Raw genomic sequence first — 17,947 nt, 5'->3', positions numbered from 1 at the left:
AGAAGCATATTGTTATCAATGGGCAGTTATGTGTACTTGACTTGTAATGTACTTACTTGTAACTAGGACCAGGGGGCTCCCAACCACAGAGACAGACTTCATCAAGGACAAGATGAAAGTGGGTTGGCTTAGTACCCCAAAGACCAAGTTCTCAGCACAAAAGAGATTCATTTGTCCCAAAGGGTCAAAGGGTGGGGAATTAAAGACAGACACAGGAGACTAGATTGAGGGAGGAGGGGACGAGGGAGAAAGGGAAAATATATTTGTCCCTGAGAGTCTTGTGGCTCATAGGCAAATGGCAGTTTATAAAGGCAAACAGGGAAACCCTGTGTTAGGATGAGGTGTTTAATTTTAATTGGGCATGTTAATTATGGGAGCCAAAAGTGGCTTTTGATTGCTGGATGTGAATTCTTTGATCACTAGGCCTTGGTAGTTGACCTCAGGAAGAGGATGTGGTCAAATAAACAGGGTAGACTTTGGTGGCTAGCTCTAGTAATACAATCTAATGGGTTTTGTGTGTTTGTTTGTTTGTTTGTTTCTGTGTTTGTTTTTAGCAAGGCAGAAGGAATGGAGGAGAAGGGCAAGGTCTGCCAGAGTTATGTTTGCCACCTTGAGATGGCTAGCTTCCCTTCACAGCCCATGCCAGTTGCTGACAAATTCTTTCTGAAAGATGTCAGCAACAGCTTCCTCTGTGAAGTACTGAAGCACACAGAAGCAGAGTAAAGTCTGAGCTAATGTTGGGCACTGAGTGTTTCTTCTACACAGAGTCAGGGTGTGTATTTTAGGAGCGTGGGAGGGCACATCTCTCCACATGCTCACATTCATCTTCAGGACACAAAGTAGGTGTGGGAGCTTCAGCAGCAGGACACAGAGGCGGGTCAGTGGCTACCAAGGGCAGACTGTTCAGTGGAGAGTATTAGGAAGGAAAAATCAGAAAGAGAATGTGATGTCAATGCTCTTTCTCTCATGTGAATTGACAACTGACCTGGATGGAGAAATGTGTCAGTTGAGCCTGGAAAGAGGGAGGCCCACAGAGTACAGGGAAGAAATAGATGTAAAAAATAAAGAAAGGCTTGTGTGGCAGAGCATATCAGAGTGACTAGCTTAAAATAATCGTCTATACATCTATACACCTAGGAATAAGCAAAGTGGAGATGCTTAAATGCTTTATTGACAAAGCACCAATACTACCATTGTCACCAAAGAACCCAGACTTGGTTAGTACATGGAGTTATTAGTGTTAATTGTTAACTTGACAACATCTGGAATCTCCTGAGACATTCATTCTGGGTATACCTGTTGGGTTACACTGTGTTTGTCTACACCATGTAGGGTACCAGATGCCCCTGTTTCAAAAACCGCTCATAGCAATGGGACAAAGAGCTGCCTGTCAGAATTCGGGAGCCCGTGAAGACTTTTGAAAGATAACAGGTCCAAGATTGATATGAGGAGAAAAAAATGCAAACCAAATCCATATCTTGTGTTCTTTAAACATATGGTTTTAATGGAAATGAACTTTGTTCACATATTTGTACAATGTTGAAGACTCTTCTTTTTCTACAAGTACAGCATGATTGAGCACTTGCCATTGTGATCTTGAAGCTCAGGAAAAGAAAAAGGATGAATGCACTTGCCCTTCACAAAGACTTCCCCCAACCCGTCCCCAGGAATAGGCTATGAGACAGTGACCAAAGCCAGGCTGTGAGTAAACTCTGATTGGAATTCATGCCTCATTTTTTCCATTATTCCCAGTTGTTGAGGGGCATAGATATATATGGTCCCTCCTCCTTCTCAAAAAGTCCCTTATTATTCAGAAGAGCGATGGCATCATTGGCTGCAGCATCAATAAAGAGATTCTGCAAATAGTAAGCTCTCTCAAAGTAAATGACTGTAGCAAATGGTCCACCAGTAACTGAAGAAATGTGTTTGATATATTTAGATAGCTTGTTTTCTAAGGACTCACCATTGTCTTCTGCAAACAAATGGGGAAACCGAAGGTGTACCTTAAAGTCATTCACAGACATGTTAAAATCCTTGGCATAGTTTTCCAGTGAGGCATCATCCAGCCCAAAGCAAGACCTGTAGAGATTGAATGTTTCATCTAGATTCTCTACGTCATCCATGATCATGCCAACAAGTGGAAAGGTGGCCAATGTTCCAGTTATTAGGGCCTCCAGGAAGACTTTTTGCTTCAGGGAATCTCTCTTAAAGTTGATGGTGGCCTCAGTAAGACTTTGCAAAGACAGCAAGAAGATGTGGCGCTTGTGGGCTGGGAGATCCTCTAGGAGTTTGGTTTCCAGCTTTGGGAAGTCATAGTCTGACATATGAAAGTTAGAGACTAGGAAGACAGGAGGCTCACAGAAGAGGGCGACCTGAAGATGCTCTGAACAGTCATCTCTAATTTTCATGAGGACCTTCTCCTTATTGAAAGTCTTAGGTTTACTCTTCTGCTCATTGTCTAAGTCATTGTCTATCTTGGTTCTGACAAAGTAGAAATTCATCCCCATCATTTCAATGGCTTTGGCCAGTTGTGCATCATTTTCTTTGAAGCGTGTAGACGAGATGATAATGAAGAAGTCGTACTCGTTGAACTTCATTTCTGTTAGGTAGCTTTCTGGTCGGAAGTTAGTGGACCCAATGCCAGGCAGGTCCCATATTGTCACATTTGGAAGCTTTGGATGTGGGTATGCAATTCTCCTCATGGTTGTCTCTACCACCCCAGTGGCAGCTGCACCTTCTTCTTCCTGCCCCACTCCCCTCAGGGCATTGATGAAAGTGGACTTCCCTGTGCCTGTTTCCCCTGTCACAGCTATGTTCAGAGAAGCACTCTCAATGTTTTTCAGTGCATTTTTGATTACAGAAACAGCTTTCTGAAGCTGTTTTTTCTGTATGTAAGCCTCAATCAAGGTCATGTTGTCCTCAGAGATGATTTTGCTTTCCCTCTTAAAATTCTTAAAGAATGTATTAAAGCTGTAGTCCCAAGACATGGCTCTGTATGAAAGAAGCTGAATGGGGAAGAGAGGAAAGAAATGCTAATCATTAATTAAAGCCTTGATGTTTCCTCTTATAGTAAAGTGAGACCCTCCCTCGATCCACATGAAATCCAGTATTGCCTTTCCTCTCTTTTCTCGCTTGCTGCTTCTATTGCTGACCTGGATAGAACGAGTCCTCTTGTTCAGGTTTTGCTTTCTCCTACAAATTTCCTCACATGTATTGGTCTAAGTCAGACTTCACTTACTCTGTGAAGTTACCCACTGCAGCCTTTATTATCAGTTTTAAATCTTCTTTAAATCCTTTATTTTCTTTAAATGAGCAAAGTTCATTTCCATTAAATTCCTTTAGTTTCACTAAAATGAACCCATGCATGGTACCAACCCTAAAAGGACCGAGCAGTACATTCAATGTAAAAGAAGCAATATTTCTCCTGGCTGGGTTCTCAACCTTTTACAAACCCTTACTAAGGTAGGTCCTTTAGAACTCTGGCCTCATTGCGTAGTTATCATATATTGAGGGAATGACACAGGACAAGGGACAGAAAGAGTGATTTGAAAAGTATGTCCACTAACTGCAAGTTCCACCTTTTGTCTAAGTAGAAGTGGGACATGGCCTCTGCTGTAGACAGACTCCTAAGAGATCACAATGGGCCCTGCTTCCTGCTGTTCAGAAGTGCAAGTTGTATGCTCCCCAGTACTGTGTTCTCTGGGCCCATGAGATTGGAAATCAAGATAAACTGAGGTTCAGAGCTTCCAAGAGATTATGCATCCAGTGAACACTGCAAGCACTGACGGGTAAATTCTGGGAGAATTCTGACAAGCATTTAATGTGGCCCAGATTTTTAAGGTAATAACATTTCTGAAAATCACACTGGCTTGGATACTTCAGAAGACACAAAGATTAACTTGGAAAAAGAGTTAAAACACAACTATGGAAAAAGACTACATTGGGAATCACTATTTCATATTTACCTAAGTTATTTATAGTATATATAGGAACACATGCCTACATGTTTATATCCTTTAAATGAAGTCATGATACTTCCAGTGGTTGACAATGTCTTCCTCTGAGTCATAGACTAACAGAAACTTCATTGTCAGGCATGAGAAACTTCTTTTGAGTTGTTTGACAGTGGTGTCCATGATACTCCCCAAATTGCTGTTGCCCTTACTTAAGCCACAGAAGTTGAAGGTCACTTTTCTGAAGATACCACACACTTCAGATACAGGACTTAGGGATGTCAAGCTGAATTTGATCCAGAAGTCTTTCCCTAATGACTAGCTTTCAGAATATCAGAAGGTGCTGTCATGTTGCCAAGGGAGGAAAGTAATAACTGATCTAGCTGTGACACCTATGAAGCACAATGATTATCATTACATTGTGATAACTATAAAGGTGCAATTGTGGCATTTGTGTGTTGATGATAACACAGCATTGTCTAGTTTGATTTCAGGCTGTCTGAACAGGAAGAAAACCATGTCTGGTAACTGAAAACCTAACCAACCATATGTGACTAGTGAGGTCATAGGTCTCAGAAGAGAACCCACTGAAGCCAGTTTCCTATCCAAATTATAATTCCTAACTGCTCATCAATTCTTATCCCACAGGTATGTGGGACTCTCACTCATCACCCATCAAAGATGCTTCTTTTCACAGCAGTCAGGGATCATGTCAGAAATCCATAACTACTCACAAAACAGAGAGCAACTATCTATGCAGTTCTCAGCCTCAGTTGATAGATTACAACATAAGCCTTACACCTAAGACAGACAACACTGCACAAGAGGGTGTGGAAAGACTACAAGAGTCAAAAGACTGGAAAGTCTACTGTAAGACTGAGTCTTCTACATATGACTGGAATGAAATACCTGTGAATTCTCAACAATGTGGCCATTAAACAGACCTGAACAATGACACCACCAGTTGATGTGCAGAAGTGGATGTGGGAAATTGCATGGGTTGTCACACTTAGGTGAAGAGTCACAAGCAATAAAAAACTGCAGAGTGGCAGAGTTAGTTTTACCCAGAGATGAGCTCCCTAAACAGTTATTCAGTTCCTATGTTCATCTCTAATATCTGTCTGTCTGTCCATCTGCTTGCCTATCTTGTCTGTCTGTATATCTCTATATACAAGCTATACTAAATGTATTCAGCAAATTGAATTTATGTATTTGGTTATATATATGTTACAGTATAAAGAATTAGAGGCCTTAACTTTGAAACAGAATGGGAATCAGGTCAACCTTCTTGTCTCCCACCCTCCCACCCACCCCACTGAGTTAATTTCCCAATGCCTCAGAGACTTCAGATCTACCATCTTGCAGTGCTTGATAGGCCTCTCAACTACCCACTGCCTGTCCTGTCAGAGTCACCAGATGTCCACCCACCCATTTCCCCAGGGCCGTCAGCATTCATACTGTTGGGTCTTAGACACCCAAGTTCACTTGACCTTTGCTGACCATCCCACACATCAGAACTTCTCTAAAAATTAATTTTATTTATTTACATTCCAGATGTTAGCCCCACTCCTGATCCTCCCTCCAGAGTTCTTCACCTCATCCCCTTCTCCTTTGCCTCTGAGAAGGCTTCCCACCACCAGGCATCTGCCTTCCCTGGGGCATCAAATCTCTAAAAGATTAGGTGCATCCTTGCCCACTGAGGCCAGACAACGTAGTCCTCTGCTACCTATGTGTTGGGGGGAGGGAGGATCTTAGACCAGCCCAAGTATACTCTTTGGTTGGTGGTTTAAAGATTAAAACTCCATTAAAAATTGTAGTTGAGGCTAGAGAATAAAAATTCATTAAATCAAATGCTCAATGGAAAGGCTCACCAACAGAGTGAATCATACGGGGAGAGGTATTAGGAGTTTAAGACAATATAGAGGAATTTTCCCCAAATTGTCCCCAAATTCATGGACAGTAAAGCACATCCAGATATATACAAGAAGCATGTAGAACTCCAGATACACAGGGCAGAAATAGAAACTCTTGAATTCATATTATAGAGAAAACTCTGAATATGCAGAGCATATAGTTTTGCAGACTGAAAGAGAGGAAGAACTTTAAAATAGGTCCTTCAGAGTAACAAGTGACTAAGGGCAGAAGAATCCTTGAAAACCAGAGGGCCTAACATGATCTGCTGGAGCCTTTCTGTGGCTGTTTCTGATCTGGGATTTTATCTCCATGGGGCAAATGAAGAGCATACAGCATGTGTAGAAATATAGGAATTTCAGGTCTCAAGAATCACAGCTGTCAGTAAACTCAAGAATTAACTGGCCCAGGACACATCCTAGGAAAAGCACAGAGCCCAACATAAGAAGCTGGGCCCTTAATACAGTACACCTGGGTAAACAGAAGCTACTTAAGCTAACTCTCTTCATTGTAAAAAGATATGGTGCAAATTTGAGTTACTTAGAAACCAGAGCCTTGGAAAGGAAACCGGTCCTGAAAACGGCTGTTTAAAATCTCTTATGGATATTAAGTCCTTGTAAATTCTGTGAGAAGGGTATATAAACTGCCCTTAGCTTTAGTTTGGGGTTCTTTTTGCCTGCATGCAAGAGAACCCCAGTGCACTGGTATTTGTCAATTTATCAGTTCTTCAATAAACCTCATGTAATTGCAGCGAATCCCTTCCGTGAGTATTTCTGGAGGAATGCAAACCCTGGTTTTGGATCTTTAAGTCCAACACATGGACTCCAAAGACATCTGAGTATCCCAACCTGGACTCTTTCTCCAAGCTTGACTGCTCCAGAAGACAAGCAAGCCCCACAACCCACAGGTGGAAGATAGGGGTTGCCTTCTTTGCTTTGGGATTCTCTGTGGTTCAGAAGATGGTCATGGAAGGATACTTCTTTGCCCAGGATGCTCCCTGAGTACAAAACCCTGAGCATTCCTTTCCTGGTGTCAGGACCCCACTCATTATGTTATCACATATCTTGGGTTATAGAACAAGATGAACCTAGACACCTTTCACTTACCTCAGCAGTGGTGACCTTGATCTGGTGGCAACAACACTTCTGTGAAGGCTCTCCTCTCAGGAAAGGTCTTTATCTAAAGCTGGAATTCAGGTTCAGGATGTTTATGAAGAGAAGATGTGAGGTGTGGAGTTCTGGTGTCCCAGGAAGAACTGCAAAAAGAAAGGAGGAGGTCGTGGGATGGACAGTCTGATCTCCCTGAGTTTCGTTGTCCTTACTGGTCCACACACAGCCCTTGCTCTCTTCACTTTCCTGCCTGGATCGGAGCTCTATTTATCTAAACCACACAAGGAGAGGAGGCTATAATCAGAGTAGGTTTCAGTTCCTATTCCTGCAAATGGCTAGTTTGTAAGAATCAAATGACAACCCTAATGTGTTCTATAAAAAGAAATAGCCAGGAATATGTTTGGAACAGGTGTGGTATGGTGTGGGGAGGGGGGAAGGATGCCTCTGTGGGCCCATGCTGAGGCATCCCTTCCCCCTGAGGTACCAGCCACAGGAATAAAATAGAGTTGTTTAGGGCATGGGAACGAGAGTTGGGAAGGGGAGAGAGGAGAGAAGAAAGAGGAGAAGGGACAGGGAAGAGGCGACAGGGGAGAGGGGAGAAGAGCGCAGAGGGGAGAGAGGAAATGGGAGAGAGGAGAGGAATAAAGGCAGATCATAAACACCTGAGAAAGAGGTGGGAGGGGAATGGAGAAAGAAGGGACAGAGAGAGAAGAGAGTAAGAGGGTAAGAGAGTGAGTAAGAGGGTGAGGTAGGGTCAAACAGCCCTTTTATAGTGAGTCAGGCATACATGGCTATTGCCAGGTAACTGTGGGGCAGAGCCTAGAAGGAATGCCCCAATCCATATATTTTCCTTTCGATAAAGTCTCATGTGGGCCAAGTTGTTTAAAGTTTAACAGAAAGCCTTACTACATCTAAGGGGTGATGTTTTTAACACACTTCACGGTAGAGACTCTGGCTTGCATGGATGAACAAGGCACCTGCTGGACCTCAGACACAGATCAAGCCTTGCCAAATCTTTATCATTATTGGTCTACACATAACTCTTGCTCTCCACACTATTCTGCCTGGATCTAAGCCCTATTTATCTCAACCATCCAATGGGGGAGGGTTGTAGTCAGAGTAGGTTTCAGTTTCTATTCCTGGAAATGGCTAGTTTGTAGGACTCAATCAGCAACTCCCACATTCACCTGTAGATAAGGTCACAAAGGAGCTAATCGGTTATGATCCCTTGGATTCCTCTGGAAGACTGGTAACTCGTGACAGCATCTACCCCTGGGAAAACTATTGTGTTGTGGGTCTTGGGTTTAGCGATTTACCAGTCTGACTTAAGTTTTGGTTTTAGTAATTTAGAGCCTTTAGATTAAAAAGAGACTGGCCAACATAACCAGAGAGTTTTCTAGGTAAGGCCCCAGCTATTGCCAGACAAAGAATTATAAAGGGAAAACCCACAAAGTTAATATTTTTGGAAAATTAATTCATATCTTCTCTGGGTTTGGGCAAGGCTTGATTCTGTAACAGACAACCAACAGGTGCCTTTAGCCATCCAAGCATGCAAGCAACCAAGCAAGTAGAACGCACATAAGCAAAGCTTAGCAGTTAGCCTGTTTAATCTTGCCACCTGTTATTTGTAGAAATAGCCAGGGCAGTGAAATATTTTTCTACAACTAGTAATTTTTTAAGAACAGCCCAGATGCACCAGGAAGTGGTCCAACTCAGGATAGCTGGCAGGGTATGTTCCAGGTAGGAGCAGCTTCCTCATGGCTTATACAAGTTAAAAACATCTTTTTAAAACAAGCCTAATACAGCAAATTTATGCTCTGAACCTAATGTTCACTGTGACACTTCTCAGTGAGCCCTGGATGTAGACTTCATACAAGAAAACAGAGGAACAGGGAGGAATGGCTGGTCAGAACCCTGGCCTTGAACCATGTGTCTCAGTGTGAAGTATCTTGAATCTCCTCAGTGATTCCACATCTATGGGTTATCTTCACATGGTTAATTGTTTAGAAGCAGTGAGCAAGAGTCGTCTCCCTGTGGTAGGAAAATGGGAAGGCTGTGAGCTTAAAGTCCTCACCTTCTCCCCTTCATTAAAAAACAAACAAACAATTTTATGGCTAATCAGTGTCCTGCTTCCTTCAGTCAGAGTTTCATGAACTGATAGGTATGAGTCTGTCTTGAACATCGTTGCGGTTTGGTTTGTCATGCCTACCTTGTGTACTACAGTTTTGGGTACTTAGCATCACTGAAACCTCTCAGGGATGTGAGAGCCATAACGAAAGATTCATAGTGAGGTGGAGTCCTTAAAGGTCTATTAAGCCCTGACTCATGACTGAGATTCCTCACACTGCTGTTTGTTTGTTTGTTTGTTTGTTTGTTTGTTTGTTTGTTTCTTCTCCATCATTTGGTGGTACCTCAAAAAGGTTTTTGATTTCTTCATTCTTCCACTTTTTTTCATTAGATATAAGAAGTCAGCCTTTATTTTGTGTTTTATGAGTGAAAACTAAAATCTAGAGCACAGAAATCTTCATTCATAAGAACATACTTGCTTTGAGCTCTTGGAGGTCTGAGACCTGAACGATGTACCTGGGACACAAAAGGCAGGAGGCTGTGCTGTCAGGAGTTCAGGAGATGTATTCACAGGAGTAGGGAGGGACTGGTGAGAGCTAGGGAGCTGAGGACTCTGATTCTTCTACATGTGAGAAGTTATCTTTTTATTATTTTGGGTGTCACCATCTGAGCCCACAACCTATGTTCTTTTTCTCCCTCCATACATTCCAGTATGGAATACCTGTTCCTTGTACATGCATGCCTGAAGCCTACTAGAAGGATCTCAGTACATGCATGTGCCACCATCAGCACAGGCCAGACTATTTCACTTGTATATTACATGACTTGTGCTATACAGAAGAGCTACTGTCACCTTCCTGTTATCAAACTCTAACGAGTGCATCATCCTCTGCTCCTTATACTCCCTGCCTCTCCTCCATCAGAAAACCCTGGGAATTCACACCTCCAAATATATAGGGAACGCATCCATATTTCTACAGAGCTCAGCACTTAATCCACCCCCTCTGTCTCTGTCTGTCTGTCTGTCTGTCTGTCTCTCTCTCTCTCTCTCTCTATCTCTATCTCTATCTCTATCTCTATCTCTATCTCTATCTCTATCTCTATCTCTATCTCTATCTCTATCGTCTCTCTCTCTCTTCTCTCTCAGGCTCCAGCATCCCAGGATCTGACTTCTCCTCCTGACTCACCTGGGACTCCATAAAAGCAGGACATACCCCCAGGGAACCTATCAGAGCAACCACTGTCATTTCTTCCAGTACTGCATAATGGTTCTACCCACCTTTGACATTTTCTTTCGATGCTTGTTTCCTTTTTTATAAAATCTGGGATGTCACTGCACACAGTCTTTGTATCTTAACATAAATTGCTAGAATTTCATCATGCTACATCACAGAACTTTCATTAATCTTTCCACATCTGAGTTCTTTAAAAATCTTAATTCAGAAGGTAGAATATGTTTAATCACTCATAGCTTATGTGCAGTCTCCATAGACAGGTTTGGAAGTCTAGACTACCCATTGTTCCTGGGGACATAATCAGAAGTCAGCTGGGGCTTCCTTTTGCTTGTCGTTGCCAGGTTATTAGTTGCAGAAGTAACTATCTTCAACAGTACAGGCGAGGGGCAAGTACAAGATCAAAAGATTATTTCTACCTTCTGGGAATTCAATGTACTATAGATTTTAGTCACCCAAGCCCAATTATCTGTTTCCATACATATGTGAAGGGGGACTAACCCCCACCCCTGCTAGCACTCATGTTGGTACTCACACTGTCTTAGAGTTTCTACTGATGTGATAATACACCATGACCAAAGGCAACCTGGGGAGAAAAGTGTCTATTTCACCTTATAGTTCCACTTCATTGAGAGAAGCTAGGATAGGGACTCAAGTCAGGAGCATGGAGGAAAGAACTGAAGCAGAAGCCATGAAAGAGTGCTACCCACTGGCTTGTTCTCTCCTGGATTGCTTGGCCTACCTTAGCATCCAGGATCACTAGCCCAGGGAGGCATGTGATCTATCGTGAGCTGGACTTTCCTATATTAAGCATTCAATAAAAATGTATGATAGACATTGTGAGGTATGTCTCCAATCCCAGCACTCAGGAGGCAATGGACGGCGATCTCTGTGGGTTCAAAGTCAATCTGGTGTACATAGTGAGTTCTAAGACAGAGCTATGTAGAGACACACTGCTTCAAGGTCAATAACAAAAGAAAAACAAAAAAGAAAAAGAAAACATGCATCATAGACTTGCCTGGTGACCAATCTTATAGAAGCATTCGCTCAGCTGTTTTCAAATGATTCTAGTTTGTGTCAAGACCACATAACAATATTCAGGATACACCACTCCCATTAGAGCCGGCTTCAGCATTTCTCTGACTTTTCTTGGATCTTGTCTCTGAACACTGCTCAGTTGATGGAAGTAACTAGTGATCAGTTAATGTTTAGAATGGGAGATTCCATGCTCAGAAACCTTGACCCACTTCTGTATGTGCCACACACACGCCCTCTGTGGGTCACATACAGCTTAAAATAACCAAGCCCCTGCTTTGAAAATTGATAGTAGGAGCAAAAGGAAAGTAAAAAACTTCAGACTTCACAGTACAACTGTGTTTCTTTTCTTTCTATGGTACTCTAGTGGCCCCGTGTGGAGTGTGGAAAGTAAACAGCTTCAGAATGTCTAACACAACTATGTCTCTCGGTTGCCCCTTTCATCATGTGTTTGACAATGCTTTTCTGATATAACTTTATTAACAATTTATCACAGCAGTCACTATTCCAAGGAAGTGCAGGATTTGTGTTCACACACCTACACACATTAAATGCAGAGTTCTGTGACTGGCCAGGTGTACAGGGTCATCTGTCACATACGTATTACACACATAGACACATTATGCCAGCTCATAGAAATGCACACATGTACAGGCCCAGCATTTGTGCACATGAATGAAGATACAACTTTGTCCTTGATCCAGGATGATGAAGTCACAAACCATTTGCTTTGTAACTAAGGAGAAAACCATAGCGTTTTCTCAGAGAGATTACAGGTGTCTTGGCTCTGAATTAAGCAGACCTGGTTTCTCCTGGACATTGAGACATCCAGCTCATTCATGCTTAACTTCTCTCACTATAACATGGAAGCCCCATGATGCTGAGGAATGCTCTCCACTGCTCTCCTGCTATTGTAGAGGTAAAGATAGATAGTGTACTTTCTCCTCCTTTCACACCTCACAGTATCTTCATGGTGAATTTGGGACACATTGCCATATAATTGAGTCATGGCTCCAGTTATCTGGAAGCCAGGGACCATACCCCAAAATTTCTATTTCTAGAACTATATTTTAACTCCCACACAGAAACTAAGAAAGAGCTATGGTTAGTTCTCATGCAGGAATACACTAAGTATGTGAAAGTCTGTGTACAGGAGGAGACAGAATCACTGTGTGCCTCAGATATTCAGAAATAGGATCCCTAGACCATGGTGTCAACCTCCCACTATCTGTACTCACCCAGCCATTCAAAGTGAAAATAAACCCAAATCACATGGAGCTCGAAAAAATTCCACAGTTTGAATTAGCAGGAAATTGTAATTTATTCTTCATATCTGATACATATACTAAAATTATGCAGAAACACTGTCAATAGAACCCAAACTACCCATGTTCAGAGACAGACTTCACCAAGGATAGAACATGTCAGCAACAGCTTATTCTCCCAACATGGCAGCAAATGGTGATAAATGGTAAAACAACAGAAATAGATTAAATATGGAGCTTAGACCAGGCACCGGGACACCACACAAAGGCTTAGTTAAGTATTACACATAACTGTATTAGGACAACTGTTGGCGTGCTCCTTTTCATCCTGAGGCCACATCGCAGGTGGGAAAGCCTGTGCAATAGGATACAGGGACAGGTAAACGATCACCAGGAGCAGATTGTTCAGTAGAAGCTACCAGAGTTTACAAATAGTGGAACAGAAAGAAAAGAATGTAGTGTCACAAGAGAAAAAGAATAAGAAGAAACAAATGCATTGACACATGTTCTGATGCAAGAAGAGGGAGAATCAGGAGGGATAACTAACACTAAAGATCTTTGAAAAATCCACAGGAAACCTATTACTACAGAAGATGCCTAAAATATAGAAATGAGTTTAAATGGGGCAACACTACAAGGGAGGGAGCAAGGTCTCTCCCAGACACCATAGACTACTAAATACAGATCTCAATGTGACGTATAGATTACTTCTTTTTGAGTTATTCATCATTGAGATCTCATAAACCCCTAAGCGTTCTAGGCTATTACCATTGTTCTTGATTACTCTTCAGAACTCGACGGTAAGATCCTATTACTGAAGGCATCACCCAATGGAGACACAGGGAAAGGAGAAACCAAGCTGGCAATGCCCTGGAAGCTTCTTTGGGGGACTTGGAAGCCCAGAGAGTCTGTGAAACTTGTCAAGGAAACTAGAATGGTCTGGACTCCATTCTCTTGTTACCGAGCACTGGATCTATATTTTAAGGCTAAGTTCATATCTCTATGAAAATGTTTCTATCAATTGATAACATTTTGTTATCAATGTTTTATTGATAACAAAAGCTTATATTTCAGCAACAACAGTGAAGAAAACCTAAGGAAAACAATGTCTAATATCACCTCTTAAAACAAAAACTGACAGGGCATGGTGCTGCAATGCCTGGAAACCCAGGATTTGAAACGTACAGACAGGAAGATCAGATGTTTAAGATCATCCTGGTTACAGTAAAAACTGGGTCATTTAATATCCCTTCCATTCAAATCCAAACTCAAACCAAACAACCCAAAATACAGAAATATACAACTAAAAAACGAAAGCAAACACACTTAAGGCCGGATTCCTTTCTTACTTTCAGGCCTGGTTGGACTCTTTGTGGCTCTCTGCTGCCCCCATGTGGCTATTTGCTTTTCTAGTCGCTGAGACTACTCTGAGCCACTGAATTCCATTACAATCCTTCACTATGGCCTTTGAATGATCTTGTCCTAGGTAAAGTGCATTGAACAAGTCTTCCTCGTTCATAGAACAACATCACTCCATTTCCCACATCAGTTAGTGACAGGTCTGTCTGGTTGCAGGTTACCACCCTGGAGGACTAGCCTTCACTAACTTGGTCATTCCACCATCAGAGACTCCTGCTGACCTTTTTACAATATTCCTATTCCTGACTCCTTCACAGCTGCCACTTCCCACCTGACACCAGCACTTGTCACTGTCACCATTCATGGGTGGCAATGTTCCCTAACTGGGCTAACCTAATTTAGTTATGTTATGCATGTCATCACCTCTGAAATTCCTTATTTGACTTTTTCATCACTGCATAGCCTGTCCCCTACCCCACACTATTGACAGTGACTCTATATTAGTAAGAATGAAAGTTTCATTATGAAAGACTTTCATCAGAAGCCCCACCCCCACCCCCAGTGTATAAAATATAATGCGGTGGTGGGCAGGGTTACCTGGCAGACTCATACCAAGGTGCCCTCTCCCCTGAGAAATTATGCCATGCAACAGACCTGGTATAAGGGAGGTTTATTTGGGGAATAGAGGGGGGTGAGGACCTCCAGAAAGGGTAGAGGCAGACAGACAGAGGGGCAGAGCCATAAGGGCAAAGAAAGAGAAACAGAGGAGGACAGAAAGACCAAAAGAGAGAAAGAGAGGCCAGCTGGGAACACATGGAAGAGGAGTGGGGGGAGGGAGAGAGGTGAAAGAAAGGGAGAGGAAGGGGTAGAAAGGGAAAGTGGTAGGGAAGGAGAGAGGGACAGGGAGAGGGAGGAAGAGGGGGAGAGAGGGAGATGGAGAGGAAGAGGGAGAGGAAGAGAAAGAGGGAGATGGAGAGGGAGGGGGAGGGGGAGAACTGGAATCATAAGCAATCCTTTTTATACAATACTGCTACTTGGTGTGCAGCCCACATCTGGCAGCAGGTAATGGTGACAGGTGATGAGGTAAGCCATTGGTAGGTCTCTGGGAGAAGCCTAGGGGCATCGTCTGTAAGCTAACACCCAGGCCTGCTTTCTTTCTGGTCATCACCCCCTGTAATTCTCTCATATTCAGTCTCATTGGCCACCACATGTTTCTTCAACATTGCAAGCAGACACCAGCTTCAAGGCCTTGACTGTTCAGTGTTACATAGCACAGAGGGATTTTCCAGACATTCCCTGCCTGGCTCATGCATCTCCAGTCCTTATGGAACACTCCCCTCACACCCTATTCAAAGGTGAATTTCTTCTTCAACTCTGAATCTCTTTTCTGCTTTGTGTGGCCCAGCAAGCAATATCATTGTATGGTATGTTCTATCTGTATATTTTTGCTGATTTCTGATCCTCACTGGGACTTATGTTTCCCAATGCTGACTTTGTGTACCGTATTGATCCTAGGCTCTTAACAAAGTGACTATTATGTTCCCAGCAAATATTCTGGCTGTGTAATATTTATATTATCCAAATCAATCTTGTGAAAATTTTTGTCCTGGCTCACATGTTTCAACCCTGTCTGCAGTGGTTTTGTTTTGCTTCCTTTGGATGAGAGCATTAAGAAGCCACTTCATCTCCACACTGGTCTTTGGAGAAAACATAGTCTGTGTCCTATATCAGCACTTTGCTTGATCCCCAACTTCACTGCCTTTGTTTGTGTCTTCCTACTGCACACAATTCTTCAACTCAGGGACCCACAGATGGTCTCACAGACAGAGAGAAAGAAGGTAAGGAAACATCAATAAGACATTAAGAGGGGCTGGAGAGATGGCTCAGTGGTTTAAAGCACTGGGTGTTCTTCCAGAGGTCTTGAGTTCATTTCCCAGCAACCACATCGTGGCTCACAACCATCTGTAATGAAATCTGATGCTCTCTTCTGGTGTGTCTGAAGACAGTGACAGTGTATACACATACATATAAAAAAGAAAGAAAGGAAGGAAGGAAGAAGAGAGAGAGAGAGAGAAGAAAGAATGGGAAATGACTCACTTTCTCCCTTCCTCCAACAACAGTAGGGCAGACAATAGGAGGAAAAGGAGATGCCGATTCACAAATAGGAACTGAAAAATGAACCATGAGCTTGGAACAGAAACTGTGAAATGACTCTCTGTTATCTTTGGTTGGGTGTCCTGAAGAAAACCTACCTATAGAGGGAGTTCTAGCATGAAAATAACCATTTCCCTCTTCCCCTGCTTGCTCTTACTAGGTGAGAGAGACCAGAAATAACTGCTCCATCTAACCCAAGCTCCCTTCTTAGTCTTCACTAATCCAGAGAGAGGGACTAGGGAATACACAGCTTCCATATTCACAAATGTCTGGGATCCATCCCATACCATCTGACCTATTTCTGTCTGGTCAGGAGGTGTGCTTGGTTATAGTACATAGGACCAGAATCTACACCCATTGTGGCCACCATCCCTCATAGGTTGTAGTGCACAGGACCAGAGTCTTCATCCTTTGTGCCTGCCATCTCTCTCTAGTCTTTCTCCCTGAAAGTGTCCCAGACTTTACAATAAACTTTATGGTCAAAGTCTTAATTTTTTTAGACATGTGTCACACTTGTAAGTCCACCTTCTCACTAGCCAATCCTAGCTGAGAAGACTAATGTTTTACCCCTTGACCTCTACTTCCCAAGAGCAGAGACTCCTCCAGGCTTCTGGGAGGGCAGCTTTATGGGACAAATGTGACTGTGACAGATTAGACATCTGCTCTCATGGAATTCCCTGCTTGGTTTTGGTAGAGCACAACTAATATACAGTTTTTGACTGTATGAAAAGGTCACAACAAAACCCACTTTTTACAATGAATATATGCTAAGAAAAGAAAATAAGTGGCATAATAATTTTATAACTAATTAATGTCCCTGATTGCAGACTTAGAAAATTATGAAGAAATAACAGAGAGGAAGGATGCATCAGAGCATAGGAAAACTGAAGAATCAGGAACCATAGGAGTTGATATACCTGTTCCATTTTGTATATACTTAACTTTTTTTTTTTTTTTTTTTTTTTTAGGGATGAGGAAGATGTCTCAGCAGGTAAGGGCACTGGGTGCTCTTCCGGAAAACCTGTGTTCAGTTGCCAGCATCCACATGGAAGCCTTTTATTTTTCTGTCTTACATTACTTTTCCTCCATAGTTTCCCCTCCCTCTACTTCTCCCAGTACCTCCCCCTTCCTCCCCTTTCCCCCAGACCAACTCCTCCTTTGTTTCCCTTCAAAAAACAAACAACACAACAACAACAAAACCAGCCCCCCCTCCCCCAGGGATATCCATCAACTATGGACCAACAAGATGCAATAAGACTGGGCACAAACCCTGATATCATGGCTGGATATGGCAACCCAGTAAGAGGAAACGAGTCTTAAGTGCAGGAGAAAGAGGCAGAGACTCTTTCACTCACACTGTTGGAAGTCCTACAAGAACACCAAGCTATAGAACCATAAGCTATACACAGAAGATCTAGCTCAGACCCATATGAGGCCTATGTTTGTCACTTCCGTTTCTGTAAGTCCTTGTGAGTCCTGTTGAGTTGATTTTGTAGGCTGAGTTCTCATAGTATCTTTGACCTTGCTGGCATCTACATACCTTCCTCCTCGTCTTCTACAGTGTTTCAGGATATTTGATCACACTTTGAACCTTAGCACACACCTTTAATCCTTCTCGCTAGAATATAGACATACCTCTAATCCCAAACAATGAAAGTAAACTTAGTGTGTGGAAGGAAGCAGCCATGTTTGAAAGTCATGTCTTATTGAGTAGCAGCAAAGTGATGAATCCGAGAAAGATTTGACAGAACAGGATATACCCAACTCTCATGAGAAGAGAGAGAAAAGAAAGGTTACTTAAGGGAGGAGAGAGAGAGAGAGAGAGAGAGAGAGAGAGAGAGAGAGAGAGAGAGAGAGAGAGA

The 17,947-nt window shown here is 42.6% G+C and overlaps 1 protein-coding gene across 1 annotated transcript; it reads right to left on the bottom strand.

Annotated features, from left to right (window-relative positions):
- Nucleotides 1-1,643: 1,643 nt before the first annotated feature.
- Nucleotides 1,644-2,987, bottom strand: LOC114629637 (T-cell-specific guanine nucleotide triphosphate-binding protein 1-like). The gene has a single exon (XM_028777707.1). It carries the CDS (start codon nucleotides 2,985-2,987, stop codon nucleotides 1,743-1,745), a length of 1,245 nt encoding a protein of 414 aa, XP_028633540.1. The 3' UTR covers nucleotides 1,644-1,742.
- Between the last annotated feature and the right edge of the window lie 14,960 nt (nucleotides 2,988-17,947).

The sequence above is a fragment of the Grammomys surdaster genome, unplaced genomic scaffold (genome assembly GCF_004785775.1).
Source record: "Grammomys surdaster isolate TR1022 unplaced genomic scaffold, NIH_TR_1.0 313, whole genome shotgun sequence".
NCBI lineage: Eukaryota > Metazoa > Chordata > Mammalia > Rodentia > Muridae > Grammomys > Grammomys surdaster.
This window is presented reverse-complemented; position numbering and strand designations above follow the sequence as displayed.